Source organism: Corvus moneduloides, chromosome 1 (genome assembly GCF_009650955.1).
Source record: "Corvus moneduloides isolate bCorMon1 chromosome 1, bCorMon1.pri, whole genome shotgun sequence".
In the NCBI taxonomy this organism is placed as follows: Eukaryota; Metazoa; Chordata; class Aves; order Passeriformes; family Corvidae; genus Corvus; species Corvus moneduloides.
In genome coordinates this window covers 123,192,045-123,209,988 of record NC_045476.1, presented here as the reverse complement: position 1 = coordinate 123,209,988, position 17,944 = coordinate 123,192,045, and the positions used below count along the sequence as shown (strand labels likewise).

The window sequence follows — 17,944 nt, the reverse complement described above, 5'->3', positions numbered from 1 at the left end:
ATGAGAAATATGTGGGCTCTGGATAAATGTCATCTGGAGTCTTCTGTGCAGTCTTGGTCATCTGTATATACCAAAGATGAATTCAGACTGGGACTGATGAAGAAAAAGTCTATGAAGAGAATTCAGAATCTCTCATGAGATGAGAGAATGCACAGCAGGAGGAATGATTCTTACTTTCCCATCAAAGTGTATCTTATTCCCTAATCCCATTTGTCACTCGCAATAGTCCCACTGGGCAGGGGAAAGCAGTGCAATTCCTTGTCTGGAAGGATGCATATTTGGGATGACTGGTGGCTGGTATGTATTAAAAAAAATATTGGCTGAAGACTGCCTGCTTTACCCTGTAGTGGAGGTTCTCTTAAATTTTTTTTTAATAATAATTATTTTAATTTATTTTTTCTTTGTATTGACTGTTTTTTTCACAACATTTGAAAAATCATAATTATCTCTGAGACGTCGGCTATTCTCTTATACTTGATTGAAATATTGCAATGGATCAGAAGTTCTTAAAAGCAGGACTGAAGCACAGAAATGGGCAATATAATTGTATGACCCTCTTTTCCTTGGGGAAAGAGTGTAAAAACAAGGATGGCACAAGAGTAAATATGGACAGACTGCTGATAGAATTAAAAGCCAGGACAGGCATCAGTAGGTCTCTATCAATCAGAGAATTAAACTTTCAACTGGTATATTAGATACTAAGGGTATAACTAGTTTTAAGATTGTAATCAGGTTATGAAACTGATTATGTGACATAATCGCCTTCAGGAAGTCCTCTCCTGTACTGTCAGAAACAAGGGTATGCTAACATGATGGCTCTATCCTAATGAGCACAAGATAACATTTTTAAAATTTGCAAAAGGACCTGCAGATCAGTTTAATAGTCATTTGCAGAAAACACATCTCCTCCATAGTGTATCATACTTGCTGATCCTTGTCACTGGAAATCTGTTTTGCCAAGTTTCAAGCAGAATCTGTAACTATAGGTGGCTCTGGTTTAGTTTCTCTCTGGAAAGGCTGGGTGCTGAACTGCAGTGGTGCAGAACCTTGACAACATAGAGAAAAGTAATGGCAGCTTGCCCAGAACTTAAGTGCTGCCCCTTATTTCCATACAAATATACATTGAATTGTATAAGACATTGCATCAGAATTATTTTTATGTATGTATGTATGTATTTATTTATTTATTTACAGTGCACTGCAAATGTAGGCAGCATTTTACAGAGCAATCCAAAATTGCTGTGAAGGTAACAAAAAAGAAAAGCCATGCAAAAGTGTAACACAAAAAAATTGTTGCCTTAAATGATTTTCAGTTTACTGGGCTGATATGAAAAGTCTGAGTTCCTGATGCACAATGTGGAGCTTTGCCAGAAGATTTTTTTAATGAACTAGCTAACAACACAATTTGCTTCTGCCAGATAAAGTTAGGACCTATCAGCCATGTCATAAACTGCTATCAAGTCTCTGAGCTTCTTCTTCAGCTCAGGCAGGAGCAGCAATTTGTTTGGAGTAGAAGGACTGGAGAATGATGCTTGGTGGCACTGTGAACTTTTGTACACTGGCTGCGGTGTCAGCATATGAACAGTGCAGGGTTCCCAACAGAGTTGGTAGAAAATGGGCAAATGTTTGGCCAGAGAGATTCCCTGGAAATGCGTTTTCAGCAGAATCCAGTAGCTCTGTTGTATGTGGTGACTTCAATGAAACTTGATGAATTTATAAATCGGTCTGAACTTTTCATTTTGCTTCGGCACTACTGCCAGTTCCCATTAAGAAATGCAGCTTTATATGACATAAACTTTGATTAGACTTTGATTAAACTTTGATAGAGACTTTGATTAATAGCACTGTACAGAGAAGCCAGAACAAACCCCCCAGGGGCTGATGAAGAAAAAATTGTCAATGCAGTAAACAGGAATGAGAAGCTAATCTATAATTTAGGCAATGTGTTAATTAATACAGTATAAATAATGAAATCTGTGGTAAATCCAGGGAGTAATCCTTTCTATCTGCTCATCTAGGTGTAGTTAGAACACCATACCCTCGAATAGGAAAGTAGTATCTGTGTGATAACCAGTGCGAGTCTCTTTCCAATCAGATGACCAGCAGGACTTTTTGCTTGCTGGTGTTTACTCATTTTAACATGAGAAGCCTTTTAAAATGAAATGGCATAGTGGGAAAACCGAAGTAAGTAAAAGGAGAGTGCCTAGGGACGACTGCTAGTCTGTGGGCAGGATTCCAAGACAAGATGCCACATAAAGGGACAGCCCTGACCTTCCTTATCTACCCTGATGCTGTGTCCTCCCTCGCCACCCCAGGGCTAGCATTACCCATTGTGTGACATCCCCCGTCCCTGTACTCAGAGCAAAAGCAGGAGAAACAGACTCCCATGAGGAAAAGAGGAAGGAATTACTTATTTCAAGGCACATCAGTCAGCCTTCGAGAGAGTAGATATTTCTTCAAACTCAAAGGAATCACCAGAGTGTAAAAGGTGGAGGTAATAGGGGCATAAGCACAGCTCCAGCTTAGTCCACCATCAAACTGAAGTTGTTTATCTTCCTGAGAAATTAGCACCTAGAAATCATCAGCTTCCCCCAAAAGCAATTTCATTCCTTCCACTCAGGTGGGACCTAAGAACGAACATTGCCTCTAAATGTGCCAGTTTTGACGAAATCTTAAAGAAGAATCATATTTTTAGATAATAATTTAGCTGTTGCTTTATTAATACTCAGATATCTCTGGATGAGGATGCAGAAGAGAGATGCCACTCCATAATGACTGTCAATGGCCTCTCACACAAGCCTTTCTCTGCTGCAGGGTCATGATAGGGTGGTACACAATCCTTGCTAGAAGCTTACACTGCAGTTTTTAAATTCATGCTTGGGGAGGCCAGGCAAGTGCTAAAGGATCCCTGTGGTGCATCGTCTGGGCTTTTGAAGTGGTCCTCACTGCAGTGCACAGGAGATTGAGAGGGAAGGTTTTGCAAACGTTGCACAAAATTTTTCCTGATCCCCATAAGGATGCATGTACACGTCTGCACGTATTTATTACCTTGATTAGCAGGGCTTAGTTACTGAAATAAGAAATAATCTGAACCAAGCCAAGACCCACTGCAAAAAACTTGGAACCTTCAGTAATGCTGATAGCATTCTCCTGTTGGGAATGATGTTATTTTGTTGCATTTGGAATTGAAAATATAGAATTTCATAAATAAAAATACTTAAAGGTTTTTCTTTCAGTCATTAATAGATTAATATTAGAAATACCCTGCATACAGACCATTCATTTCCCTTGCCAAATTTGTGGTTTGTGAAAGTCATATACCTTTAAGAACATGGATCAGCGAGGCCACTTAACAATTCTCATAATAACTTTGTCCTGTGGGACAGAGAACTAAAAGAACAACAATAAAAAACAAGTAGCATTCCCTAAACAGAGAAAATCAATCAAACACCCTGTTTATTGATCCATGTTAGAAATCTCTCTAACAGGCTCAGTGAGTGGACAGCCAGCTGAAGCAGACACCTTATGGCTGGGCCTTTTAAAACACCCATTTGTAGCATGATACCACTGAGACGAATTATGCTCTTCTTATGCAGCCTCACAGCTAATCCACCATCCTATGGTGCAATGCATTATCCTTATCATTTCTTTAAGAAAAAAGAGAGAACAGAGAAAGGATTTTCACAGCTGGCAAGATGCTAAAACTTACTAGCTTTTATCATGAGAATATAACGGTACTACTTTTTAAGAAAATACTACAACCTTGTTTAATTTTCTTAGGTTTTTTTTTAATGGATCCTTTTCTCTGTGGAATTTGGAAGAAAATGGGGGAAGAGAGCATAAGTAAATAATTTCAACCTTTTCAGCTGAAATCCATAATTATAGTTTTACTACTTTCTGGTTTCTGATACATAGGTTTCACAGAGCTGATTGCAGGCTGCAGGAACAATTTTTGCCTCTTAAATGGAAGCATTTCAGGTCTTCTCTAATTAACAACCACTTGCAGAGTGTATCACAGACTTAGTGCCTACTCACCAGGCACGTTTCTCAGAGAGAGATCTGTTATTGCACTAAAATGAGGATGAGAGGCATTCTGTATTAATAGTTTATGAAGATAGCTAAATTAAAGCTGACCATACAGTATTCTGTCTATGTTCTTCTCCTAAGTCTCTTTCTGGGCTCTCTTTTTCTGGGGAGAAAAATCTTGAAGTGATAATACATTCTCCTCAATGATAATAGTTTGAACTTGGTGTCATCATTTTGAGGAATAGTTGTAGGAAGTGCTTAGGCAAACTTCCTTGTACAGAGCACCAACTAATTAAAATAGAAACTTTGGTTTTCTTTTCCCATTAAGGTGGCAGAGTTATAGAACTAATGAAACAAAAACATAGGAAGAAGGACAGCTCTTTATTACATGACGGTTCAGAGCACTGTAAAGGTAAATCCTCTGATTTATCCACAGGAAACTGCCCAGGATCAAGATCTTCACACTTATCCATTTGTGCCCAATCCTTTTTTATCCTATCAGTCTCACTGCATGTTACTCATAATAAGCTAACCAGACCCAAAATTTTCTTGGTGCTGGCATATTTTTGTCTTGTACAGTGGTAAGCACATGAGCTTAAAACAAATGACAAAAATTCCGCATTTCCTTCCTCTGTCTGTCCCTCTGATTCTTCCCTTCTCCCTTCCCTCCTCACTGCCTCACGACATTTTTGTCATCTTCTGGATCCCAAGATCTCATTCACTTCATTCCCTTGCAAAATAAAACTTCTGTCCAGGTGCAGCCATAAGGCAAAACAATGGCACAATACAAAAGGACAGCTGTCAGGTAGCCAAAAGCAGCACGAAAAAAGCAGTAGTGAATAAGATATTCTAATAACTGTATCACTGACAAAGCCATATAGCAGGACATATGCATGCATTTACCATTTTAAAGAAGTAGCCACACTTGCTGAAAGCATCAACCTTAGAATGAAACCCAGAGTGTGAAGGAATGAGTACTGCTAGAGAGATGATTTGTATTATTTCAGATAACCATGGCCAAGAACCGATGGGCATAAACATCGGCGTTTCTTCACAGAATTGCTGTTATCTCCTGTGCCATCTCCTGTTTTGCTTAATGCCATATGAACCTCATTACTGCAGTTTGCAGGGTTTTGTACATTCACAGAAAAAAGCATAGGGAGAAGAGCAATAGTTTGATTGATGCAATTTTCACATTGGCCCCGTGGAGAATCAGAAGAGCTCTTCTATTACACAAGGACATGCAGAAAGCAAAACATTATAAATCCTACCCACAGCCCAGGGCCATTAAGAAAGGCTAAAAAAACCTCTAATAACACAGGTTTTCTTAACAGAGTTATTGTTAACAGCTAAATAGCAGCTAGCAGGCAAGATCTGCTCTTATGCCAGGACTACAAGGCACATGGCAGTTTGAAAGAAGGATAAATATCTCTGTGTGGAAATTACATCTTCCAAAAATTATAAAAAATAAATAGATTAAATGAACCCCTACCTTGGAGAGCCTGGAGTGTACGAGTCTGTACAACAATACAGAGTTGCAGGACCAGCTGTGGTGCACTTTCCAGAAAGGTGGCTAGCAAATGCAGCATACTCACATCTGCATACTCATACACCATTTTCCAATAAAACCGCCATCTGTCATTCTCTCCGCTTTGTCGACTCCGGATACCCAAGTACATCGTGTGAAAATACCTGGAAATGAAAGAGAGTGGTTATGGAAGCACAGAATGATATTTTACAGGTTATAGTTCTGCCTGCAAATAACATTTTGTTCAATGTACTTCGAAAGAATGAACATATATTTTAAAAGATTGTTGTATTTAAATTTATAATAGTTGATCTGATAAGAGTAAATGAAACTGAAGACAAGACTAGCCTTTATAAGGCCATTAAAAAAGCTTAGCATTGTCTTATTTGTTAAATAGTATTTTTTTCAAGGACCCAGTCTTCTAATTTGAACTATAAGGGGGGTATCTTGATTATATGGCCTTCCTCAGAGGTTTTTCAATAATGAGGGGAACAAAACTCTTAAATTCTCTTAAATGAGAACCTGCAAAGAACTAATCTCCTTCCGCATGGCTCTATTAGGACTTGGAGGACCACCTGCACTGCAAGTCTGGGGTGGTCTTAGCCTGGAGCCCTGCCATGGCCGAGCTTATTGTCCTGCTTTCCCACCCATCTAATGCACTGAGTACTGTATTTCAGATACTGCCAAATATATAGGGTTTTTTTTCCTCATCATTTGATTATTTCAGTTGGAGAGGAGATGTAGCTGTGAGTTCCTATTTTGGGAGGCGTGGAGATCTGGCTGTGGATTCCCTTGGAGATCAGAAATGACTCAACTATGGTAGCTCCCATGCAGCAGTAGCAGTAAGAAGCAGCAGGAGCCAGGAACCCACCAGGCTGCTGCTGCTCCCAGTAGTAACCAGCAGATAAAGGGAGCAATTGTCAAAGCATGTCAGCTCTTGTGGCCTGTGCAATCAGCAGGAAAAACACCTGGTAACCAGACCATAAAGTAGATTTTGGTGGGTGCAGGAGTAATGAGTGGTTTTAGGAAGCAAGGGGTGTCTTCTGAAGGCCAGTACCCAGATGCTGTGATGCCTGTGGTGACCCTTGCAGAGCTTGCAGCAGTGTCCCTTGACACACCTGAGTCACAGCAGAGTGATCACTCTGGGTGGCCTTTGATCTGCTCTGTTATTGTGATCTGATCTCAGTTAGTCTGTGTCAGAAAAGTTCCCACATTGTTCCTACAATTTTAATTCCAAACTAATTAACGCTGGCTGAAAAAACTCCCAGTCTCACTTAATGAAAAATTCTGAAGATTAAGGTGTTGTCTTGCATCAGGGTGCCTTGTGTCCTACTGTAATGCCCTGGTGGGCTACTAACTGCTGTAGATTTTTGTTTCTCTTTTTCTTGATGTATCTTTCATCTTCCTGACAGAATTTTCTTATGATACTTTTAATATGTTTTCACAGCAATTTTTTAAAGTGAGATCCTATTTTATAATTAGAAAAAGTTTAGTAAATTTTAACCACTTTCAATACGAATTGTTCTAATTAGTTGAGAGAAATTATTTCAGTACTTCTTCTTTCCACAAGTTCTTGTCTTAAAACCCTTTTCATAACTGGTGGAGCATGGTGAATTGTGAAATCTCTTTTTAAAAAAGTTGCACGCAACCTTTAATCTCTACACTGTTCAGCTCTAACTCTGGAAGTGTCTTATGCTGATGAGAAGACTTTTGGCCTCTGACTCACAAAGAGCCTGAGACTTGGTGGCCCCCTTGAAGAATGTCCCAATGAACCCTAGTACCCAATGCACTCTTCTACCCAATGCACATTCTACTTCAGAGCAGCAGTTTTTATCCAGGAATATTCACCAGACAAAACCAGGGAGTAGCACAGAGAAACAGCTGAGAGGACAGATCTGAGCCTGCAGCAGTTCTCTTGACAATGCACATCATAGCAATATAAAAGGAAAACACATTAACCTCACATTTAAATTAAAATCACACCAGGTGGCTTTGAATTTTATCAAAGTCCCATGTGGGAGTGAAGCAGCAGTGAACTGCTCATTGAGATTGAGACCACAGAGGTACAGTAAACAAGAAGCCAACTGTAACTCTCATGCAAAACACTGAGCAGGTCTAGATGGGTCAGAGTGTGATGGGGTAACTGGGGCTCTGTGGTGTCCTTGGGGTTAGGTAAAGTGAAATGGCCTGCTGCCCAGGTCTGAAAGCCACTGAGCTGGAAAGGCATCTTTTGCTGTACAGTTCTGTTAATGGGGTCCATTGGACCCACAGGTTCTCAGTCACAATCCATTTAATTGTTCCTAGACCTCTCATTAAAGTCCTGCAGCACAACAGGGACAGGTAAGGCTTGTATTTCCTCCTGCAGTTTATTGTTTGGGTGGGCTTTGTTTGTCCTGCCTAACATGTCCTCCTGAGGGGCACACCTTGGAATATTGCACATAGTGGGAGCATCTTCAACATCCTTCTTTTAAGGTAACACTAACCCTTGATATAAATTCCTAAAGGAGCTGTGGCTGCTGAAGGCTGTGCCAGGAGGCTCTAGCTCTGCCAGTGGAGCCATCTGCAACTTTGGTTCTACAGCATTTGCACAAAAAATACTTTTCCTATTAATAAAATGACATACTGTGGCAGGTGAGGACCCCTAGGGTTCTTTACCTGTTCTGCAGAGTGGTTGTGCATGGCAAATATGTTGTGATTAATGAACCTGTATAGAAATATTTCCTCTCCCATTGCACTTTATTGTGAAACACTGGCAGTGAGTTATTGGGGACTGGGGAATCATTGCTCTTTGTCTATTTAGCTCTCTGCAGTTTAAACACAAGATGTAGAGGAGGAAGATACTTTCTGTTTTTACACACTGAGGACCAAATTTCAGCCTAGAGTGGTATATTTTTCCTGTCCTTTCAATTTTGGCCAAATTAACTTCAGGCTGAAATGAGCATTTACACACATAATTACTGTCACTGATTTATAGGCACAATCAGGTGATTAGACAGCTAAACATTCTGATTTGCATCCACAATTAACTGCACCAGCAATTGATGTTAGGTGTGCAAATTAGCAGTTATTAAAATAAAAGATGGTCTCATAAAATGATTCATATATCAAAGACACTTTTTTCTGATAGTGAAATAGAAGGGAAAAAAATGGGAGAAAGTGCTTTGTTGTAGTGGCTTCCAAATATAGCTTAACACTGCAGTAATGACACATTCCATTATATATATATATGGATTATGTAATTCCACTTTAGACACCCTCACTGAAGGCCTATTGTCAGCAAATGCCATACAGACACAGTCAGAGGTAGTTCCTGATTTAAAGGCTTTTTATATTTTGGTGTTCTGGTATTGTTTTGGTGGAAATTCACATTTTTATGTGAGTCCAGGTTGCGAGTCTTATATACAGTTATTCCAGAAAGATATAGGAAGAAGTAGTAAAGACTTCTGCATTAGAAAATGTCTTAGGTTTATTGTGGGGTAAATTGATGTCAATGAACCTGAAAGAGCGGGTGTGAATGTTATTATTTTGGTTGTGATTGCATTCAGTCAACTACAGTCTTCTGCCGGTTCCTTACAAATACACAAAAACTGCCTGTCCATGTTCCCAAATAGCATTTAAATGATAGGAAAAAAGATGAAAAAGAGTGAAGAATTGAGGGTTAGAGCACTAGACAAAAAATGGAAAAGAAGCAGGAATGGAAAGTGTGGTAACAATACTGCCATCTAATAAAGTAACTACTTTGTCTAATAAATCAAGATAGTCCATTAAAATTTATTTCACTAGAAGAGTAAAATCAAAAAAACCCCCACCACTCTAAGCACTCCACAAAAAGATCCTACAATTTCATAGTTCCCTTGTTTGTGGAGAAAAACTTAGAGTTTCTTAGAGATTTTGCAGTTAGAAGACTATGAAACCTCTCCCATTAAGTCAGGCTGAGAGTTGAGGTTGCTCAGCCTGGGGAAGAGAAGGCTCCAGGGAGACCTTATTGTGGCCTTCCAGTACCTGAAGCTGGAGTACCAGAAAGCTGGAGAGGGACTTCTTACAAAGGCATGTAGGACAAGCGATTATGGCTTCAAACTGAAAGAGGGTAGGTTTAAATTAGATATAAGACAGAAATTATTCATTGTGAGGGTGGTGAGACACTGGAAGAGGTTGCCCAGAGAAACTGTGGATGGCCTGTGCCTGAAAGTGTTCAAGGCCAGACTAGATGGGGCTTTAAGCAACCTGGTCTAGAGGAAGCTGCCCCTGCTGATGGCAGGGAATTGGAACTGGATGATTTTTAAGATCCCTTCCAACTCAAACCATTCTTTCAGTCTGTGATTCTATGAAATGTACTATGAAAAAGCAATATCAAAACCATATTATTTTAAAATACTCTTTTACTCTCTCTTTTTTTTATTTTAATGAAGACAGACCACTGCTTGGGTTGTTAATGCTGATTTAAAGAAGCTTATATTTAGAATTAATACAACGGAGTGAGAACTATGTCACTGAAAATCAGATGGCAACATATATATTGTTATTGAGTCCTAATGTCTTAACCTTTGGAGGAAGTAGAGAAATTTTCAGCATTTAATTGCTTTAATTTATTTCGGTGCATCACACAGCACACTATACAGACCACTGATAAAGCATAACCCTGAAGGACGTGAATCTGAGACAAGACCACAAGCGACATTCTTTTTCCATTATATTAATGAGGGAAGGCAGTAAAGTAAAAAACCAAACAGAAAACCAGGCTACTCCTTGTGCTGTCCACAACAGGTGTCCAAGATGCAAGACAAATAGAAATAAAAAAATTGCCTACATTTGTATTTGGAAAAAAATGTATTTTGGTTCTAGGGAAAGAGACATTCATTCTGATAAGACAGTGGCTCTCCAGTCTTTCCAAAATCAAGAACCTTCATTTTGCTCCAGGTTCACACACCAATCTTGAGGATGGTCAGCATAGACTGAGATACCTACATTTGAAATAATTCTGGTAACAATTCACTTACATGATTAAAGCATGCCTACTTGTGCATTTAATTGAGATGAGGTAGTGTAATTATACGATAATACCAAATATTTATAGGAGCGCTTTCCATGTTTAAAGTACTGTAGAACCACTGCTTGATTAACTAGGATGAATGTAAATAATACAGAGTTCATTCCTCAGGAGCTGGCAGCTGACCAACCTACACCTTTCTGCAGCAGCAAGATGATATTTCGGAAGCCTGTGATTAGAAGGACGTGCCTTTCTCTTGTGTGAAGAAAATTCTAACTCCTTTCTCCCTTGTTCTTAGGAACTTCTTCCCAGGCCTTGCTCCAGTACAAGGCAGGCAAGGAGGCCCTCAGAATACCTTCCTAACAGGAGACAATTCCTCAGAGTCAGTTATTCTGGAAGAGTGTTTAGGTGCCACTGGCACCTGTGCTAAACGTTTCCAACCTGCCTACAATTCATCTACTCTTTCATAAAATACCTTTGGTGAATATCCTGGTATCATTGAAACTGAAGATGCTTTTGGCAGTGATTTAACATAGCTTGAGTTTTACCTCAGTTTACTTCATAGTATCTGGGGGTCATTTATGCCCATTGCTTCTAAGACATTATTTCAGAAGCTGCTCCATTATCCTTCATAGACACCATTCTTTTTCATACAGATAGCTGAGGCTTTTAATAAGTGAAACAGAGAAACCAAACCCTTATTACTGGTGGACATGTTGTTCTCAGGCATGTGGGACTTAGCTGTTCTTGCTGCACATACTTTGGCTCAGTCAATGTCTTTGAGTCTTCTGAGCTCCCCTGGGATTCCCACCCCAAAGTTTGCTATTTGCTTTTACCTCCTTTCTTCCAGTCCCACAACTTTTGCAAATATTTTGCTACAAATTCTGATTTTTGAGAATTGGAAAAGTTATGTTCATCTGCTGTTCATTGAGACAGTGTGCACAACAAGAATGTGCATATGTGAACGCAGAGCCATATGTGAGTCCAGCCTGGCTATGGCTTGGAGCACTTGCTACAGATTCTTGCCATAATGAAATTATCCATCTGATGATAATATATACGGCTCTAGAAGAAAGTCCTCAGTTTAGAAGTGTCAAAGACTACATTGCTACCATGTGCTTTATCTAAAAGGTCCTTAGGATGATACACATGAATAAGACACCATTTGCATTCTTTGGAAAAATGAAATTATTCTGATTTCATGCCTCATGTAGTCCATTTTATAGCAATTGCCAAAGTCTGTAGAGGATGCTTGCTTATGTTGCATAATCTAGTGAAGCTCTTTTGAGAAGATCAAAGTCATTAATGGGTAGTTGGAGCAGTCCTAGACATTTATTCTGATGCCTAATTTGCCCCTACATCAAACACTATATTAAATAATTCAGCCATACCAGAAACAGTTGTTGTTTCTGTGTTTGAGGTGTAGAGGATGAAAATCACTACTGCAGAGCTAAAATTCAGTAGAATAAACAGCAATTCGGATAAGTGGTATTTTCTTCTGTTGCTTGGTTACCAGAGAAAACTTAATCGTGTTTGTATCTCAACAGTATTTGCCATGTTAAATAACAACAGATTGTTCTATTTTACTTCTTATGTGCCTTTTTATTAGGTGTGCCTGAATAGTTAAAAAAAAAGTTTCTTTAGCAGGAAGACTTACTGCCTTAGCAGTACATGCTAATGCTTGTTCTTTTTGTTCGGAAGAAACAAAAAAATCCCTTCAGTTTTAATTCCTTATTCTAGGAAGGGAAAACCAGCCAACTTTTAATTTTCCAATCAAATTATCTTTGATGGGACCATTAAGGTTTAATGTGCAAAAGGAAACTGAAATGCATTCTGGAGCACAGCAGTGACCAAAACTTGTCCAACAAAGCACGGTTCTGGCAATTTACCAGCAGTCAAAAGTCTGGACTTAATTTACTTTAAATTATGAGTGCAGTATCCTCATCTGTGTCACTGAGATGAGATCCATGCGAGGACAGATCCCACTGGGGAATATTTCATCATCAGAGACACTAATAGGCTTATTTCCAGAATATGCATACCCTACAAAGATAAAAAACAAACCACAACTCTTTGTATTTAATTTTACTTTGCAGTATTTAAGATATCAGAAAAATAACTGCTTTACTTCCTGTAACATAAAGCAAGGCACTTTATGAGCATAAACAAAATGATTACATCTGTTTCATTACGACCCATAAAGCATTCCCTGGCATCTTGTGTGATTGGGTGATCCTTCTCAAATGGCCATGAGTTGTATTACAGCAGCATTTTATGGTCATCTAAATTTTTATGGCCATCTGAATTTAGCTACTTTGTGAATTCCCCAACTGTAACTAGTCATACCCAGCACTGTCCTTCCTTTCCTGACATGTGCAAACTGCAGACCTCCAGTTTGTGAACCAGTGGTGGAGGGGGATGGCAGGACTAGGTTGAACTAGGTCCAGGTTTAATGAGGAGAAGGCAGGGTGGTCTAAAGAAATACCTGAAGTAGCCTGCTCCTCTAATGACTGCCCTCATCCCTGGGGTACAGCTGCTCAGCCCATGGCGGGATTCAACCCTGTGTGAGGCAAAGGCCCTCTCCAGGAAACAAATCTTCTTGCACTGGAATGAGGTGCAGCCTGGATGCTTGCACTGAATGGCATGGATGCTGGGCTGTCCCCTGCCAGCCCCCCTCTAGCTTTACAGTGATTTACTGTCCCTTCCTTCTCTGTACCCTGCAGATTCAGGTGACACAGGCAGCAAACCCTCTGCCTCTGCACACAGTGAGGTGATATCTCCACACCCTGCCTGTCACATGCTGCCAGATCAGACAGAAGTACCCCCACAAGTTTGCTGTTTAGTTTAATTGTCTCCATGTTTCTCCTTTCAAAACTGGGGTATTCCCAGTATGCACTTGCCTCCCAGGGCTCCCTGTCAGCCTGGAGGCTCTGTTGCATCCCAATCAGCTGGTGAAGTCCTGTGGTGGCAGGCTGCCCCCACCGTGCCTGTGGTGCTCATCCCTGGGTCAGCTTTCCCTTTTACAGTGCTGGGGACCAAGGGCAGAGGGCAGATGGAGCTGAGTGGCCATGGACCCATCAGACAGGCAGCTGATGGTGCCACTGCCCGTGACAGGGATGGCATAACCTTGTCAGGAAATATGACACAGCCACTGGCCACAGCTCCTCTAGATGCTGCCCAGATACTTTTTAGGAGTAAACATCAGTGCATTTTTTTTCACTATCAACTATGGCTAAAATTGAAAAGAAGAACGCAGATGTAAAATAACAAAAAAATTCACAGTATGCTGCAGATGTCTATAGCTTTGTTTTTCAGAGTTTCTTCACCAGGCATTGCCACTGGTGCTACATATCAGCTGCCTTTCCTGTTTCAATCAGGGGACAAGGCCATTTAGGCATGTTCAGCAGCAAAACTAGAAACTTTTACTGCACTGTCCTTTCCTGTATGGCATTGCACACCTGTGTGCCCTTTAACTACAGGCACTGCTTCATCAAAAGCTGATGAAATCACTTTGGGCCTCAGAGGTTCTCAGAGGCTTCCTTGGTTTCCACTTGTGGGAAACACTGGAGTTTCTTATGTATTGTCAATGCTGCAGCCCTGACCGTGGGAGATCAGACCCCTAACGGCAAGCAGCTTCCCAAGAGATTAGATATCTGCCCTGCTCTGCACCTCTTAGAAACTGAGGGCTTTCCTGCTTTGTTGAAAGGGTCCTTATGGGCATTCTGAAGCACTGCTCCCTGAAAATGTTAGGAAAATGTGGTTCTGTTGGTAAATGCCAGGGGTCTCTCAAGAGATCAGCTAAAAACCTGATCCACAGTCTGCTCTGTGACTGTCTCCTTCTGGTTTCCTCCCCACAGCCTTACATAGTTTTGAGGGTGGCCAAGTGGAAGGCTACTTCTGTCCTATGAAGAAGAGCTGAGATTCCCAACCAATAGTGGTTTACACTGACTTTCTTTTTCTCTTCTCCTCCCTTCCTCCCCATGTCATATTTTTCATTTCCTTCTAAGCCTGTCTGCCTGTTAGTCATCCTAAAGCACCCCAAGAAGTGAATCCTGGCTTACCTCGTCTCAGTCTGGAAATATCAAGAAGAATCAGGGATCAGAAAAGCACAGAATCCCCCAAGGAGCTACAGGCATTCCCTGGAAAGGCAATTAGTCATGGCCAAGGATCTGTACCATGCACCTGTCACAGGAATATAATCATTATCATAGGCATCCTCACTTCACCAGCCCCTGGGGCTGCAGAAGGAATTGAATTGTTTCCCTGTTTTCCACCCAGCTCTGACAGACTTATGATGATAGCCCTTGGAAATGGTCCTGAGACCTGCCATGCAAGACTGGCAAGGAAGATGCACCTGTCCCCCAATCACCTATTTGATTGCACTTGAAGAAATGACTGCTTGGAGAGTAAGAGTGGGCACAGCTGGAGAACAGTGTTTCTGGCTTCTCAGCTTGGGGTACCAGGTGTGTTTCCCAGATCTCTGGAGGAGCATCCAGACAGCATCCCATCACCACACAAGGATAAAACCAGGATAAGGTATTAAGAACCTTTGCCTATTTTACCACTGTTTTCACAGGAGCAAAGTGTACCATGGCACACTCTTTAAACCAGTGTTCCATGGCTGGAGATCTTGCAGTCTGGAGACAGGCTGTTCCCCTGGGTACCAGTGTTTATTATTTACATTGCACACAGGGAGATGCTCAGGCCCCTCTGGGACAGCTGAGTTTCTCCCAGCATCCATCTCTCATCCCATGTCCATAGGGATATGGGCTATTTATTGATATGAACAGTTCAGAAGGAAGGGTTCAACACTGCGGTGGAGCAGCAGAGAAGCTGATGAGGTAAATACCCTTGAGCACTCCTGTGCCACGTCATGACTGCTTTGTAAGGGAACCCTTCAGTGGCAAGTTCTCAACCTCATGGTCAAACCCATCATCTGGAAGAGGGAATACCTTTACATGAGTATTCACAAGAATCCATGTTGGTTGTTGCTTTCCCTGATGCCTTTGATAAATTAAGTAGATAAATCTGCCTGCTGATTATGCAGATTTCCAGTGACAACTTTCACAGAACAAGAGCAGGCAGTTGTGATTTCTTTGATACAGGAAATGAAAAAGTTGCATTTTTAAAGCAGAGGAGATGCCTGTAGAGTCTTTTGCAAAAGTCAGGAGAAGCAACTGTAGTACAAACACTAGAGAATCAGAATGGCTAGGGTAGATACTACATTTTATCCCCACAGACAAAATGTAATGTGTTTCCTTCCATATAAACATCTTTCTTTCATGACCACTGGTGTGTGCCAGGATGAATCTGGGTTGTGTCCCTCTGGGGGCCTAGCATGTAATCTCACACTGTGAAACAGCAGGAGATAGCTGCCTCCACTAGCCACTAAAACTGAACTATTGCCAACCTTCCCCTTCCTTCCTCCAAAAATCTCTCCAAATTGCTTATAAGAGCTTTTATAGGACCTGCTTGCTCTTTCTGGCTCAGAGAAAACACACAGCTGAGAATTCTGTTTGGAAATATCTCCGCTGTAAATAACTTTTTATTCATCCTATTTATGTAGCAGTCTATGCCTCAGCATTTTCTTTGGAAGTATTCAGGAGAAGCCATTAGCTATTCCTCCAATAAAAAACTCCTAATAAATTGAATGGTCAATGTTTGGATGGGGCAATCTATAAACACTCAGGAAATAATGTGGGATTAGTCACTCATTAAGATACAGACAGGTAGTGCTCGTGTGATCTTTATGTGATATTCAAATGGCTGGCAGTGTTATTCAACAAGAATTCAAGCTAACTTCCTCTTGGTGCTTGTAAGTGGTCTGGACTAATGGAGAATGTTCTTTAAATGTTGCCTGCTTGAAGAATTTTATATAAGAATCAATTCAAAAACAAATTTGTCAGCAAATAGCATTAGTAGGGCTGAAAAGCATCTCACAAAGAAATGGTCTTGAATACCAAGCTGAATACCTTACCATGCACTGTGTGCTTAGCAAATCTAGTATTCAGAAATCTTAGGAATAAAATTTCTCACTTGGGTTTTGCCTGGGGAAAAAGGTCTACGGCAAATGACAGCATTTTCATGTCAGACTTTCATCAATTCCCATAGGCCAAATCCAAAGGGTGTCAGTGAGAAAAACACTCTGAGGAATCTAGAGGGAATTTTGCCAGGTTACAGACCTCCCAGTTACCCCTTATCAATATATTATAGCAAAAGAAGAAGGAATAGAAGAGGTGACATGCTGGCAGCATACAAGCCAAAGGAGAAAATAACATGAGCTGGCAAGACAGCAACTACATTTAGGACTTGAAAGCAAACTGTGGTCATTAGAGATCTACGGTTTTCAGTCTAACTGGAATTCTAGATTCCAGTATGGGCTCCATCTTAAAAAATAGCACAAAATCCAAGAAGCACTGAAGGATAGTAAAATGCCTTCAAGAAAAATGCTTCAAGGAACGGCTTGTATCAAAGGGCATGAATTTATATATGCTGAGACTGAGTCTGAATTCAACAGCCATTTTGTTTAAAACCTTATTCAGGAAAGAAGGCAGAGATAACACAGGCACGAAACAAGAATTAAGAAAGACTTTTTTTTGCTGTGGCAGGAACAGAAGAAAGGTTTGAAAAGGTTCAGCTAAGGCTTGGCCTACGAACATTTTTTAAATACTATTTTTAGCTGGATGTAAGATCAGTTTTGCAGCACAAAACACAACCATATTTGCATACACATGCATATGTATAATCTGTAATTCCCCTGCTGTTTAGGCATCTTATTCCAGCAGAGAAAGATATAACATCTGATAGAAGACTTGTAAAACTTGGGAGACCATACTGTTGAAATGCTACAAATACAACTAAACAAACATAAAATCCGTGTGCTGTAAGTTCCAAATTCACGTACGTATATGTATAAACAAGACCAGCACTTTCATGTCTGAATTCACTGTCACACTGAAAATTGCTGAAATTAAGAGCCTGATGTAGAACAGGAATGCTTTCAAGGTGGTAAAACTGGACAGGGACTTGCCAGGAACAATAGGGCCATCTGCTCCTCATGGGGGTGAGCAGGGACATGTCAGAGCTGGAAGGCTCTATTGGGACTTCTGGAGGGAACACTTGCTCCTCACAAAGCATCTAGCACTATCCCTTTCCACCTGGGCAGAAAACACCTCCCAGTTCTAATTCTCCTAAACTCAATGAAGGTTAAAAGAGCTATGAAGGATATCCAAACCCTAATTTGTCCACAGTATATCCATTGAAATTGGCAAACTTAGTGTGATCTCCTTCACCCTTCCATTGCAATCTTAATCACAGAATGGCTGAGGTTGGAAGGGGCCTCTGGAGGTCATCTGATCAAGGAGAGCCATCACCTACAACAGGTTGCTAGGAGCATGTCCAGA

General features: G+C 40.6%; 1 protein-coding gene across 1 annotated transcript in view; it reads right to left on the bottom strand.

The window, feature by feature from the left end:
* Positions 1-17,944, bottom strand: part of XKR4 (XK related 4) — a 222,947-nt gene that overhangs the window by 77,937 nt on the left and 127,066 nt on the right. The window contains exon 2 of the mRNA XM_032125363.1: positions 5,519-5,718. Within this exon, the coding sequence (XP_031981254.1) occupies positions 5,519-5,718 (200 nt within the window). The remainder of the gene's footprint in view (positions 1-5,518; positions 5,719-17,944) is intronic.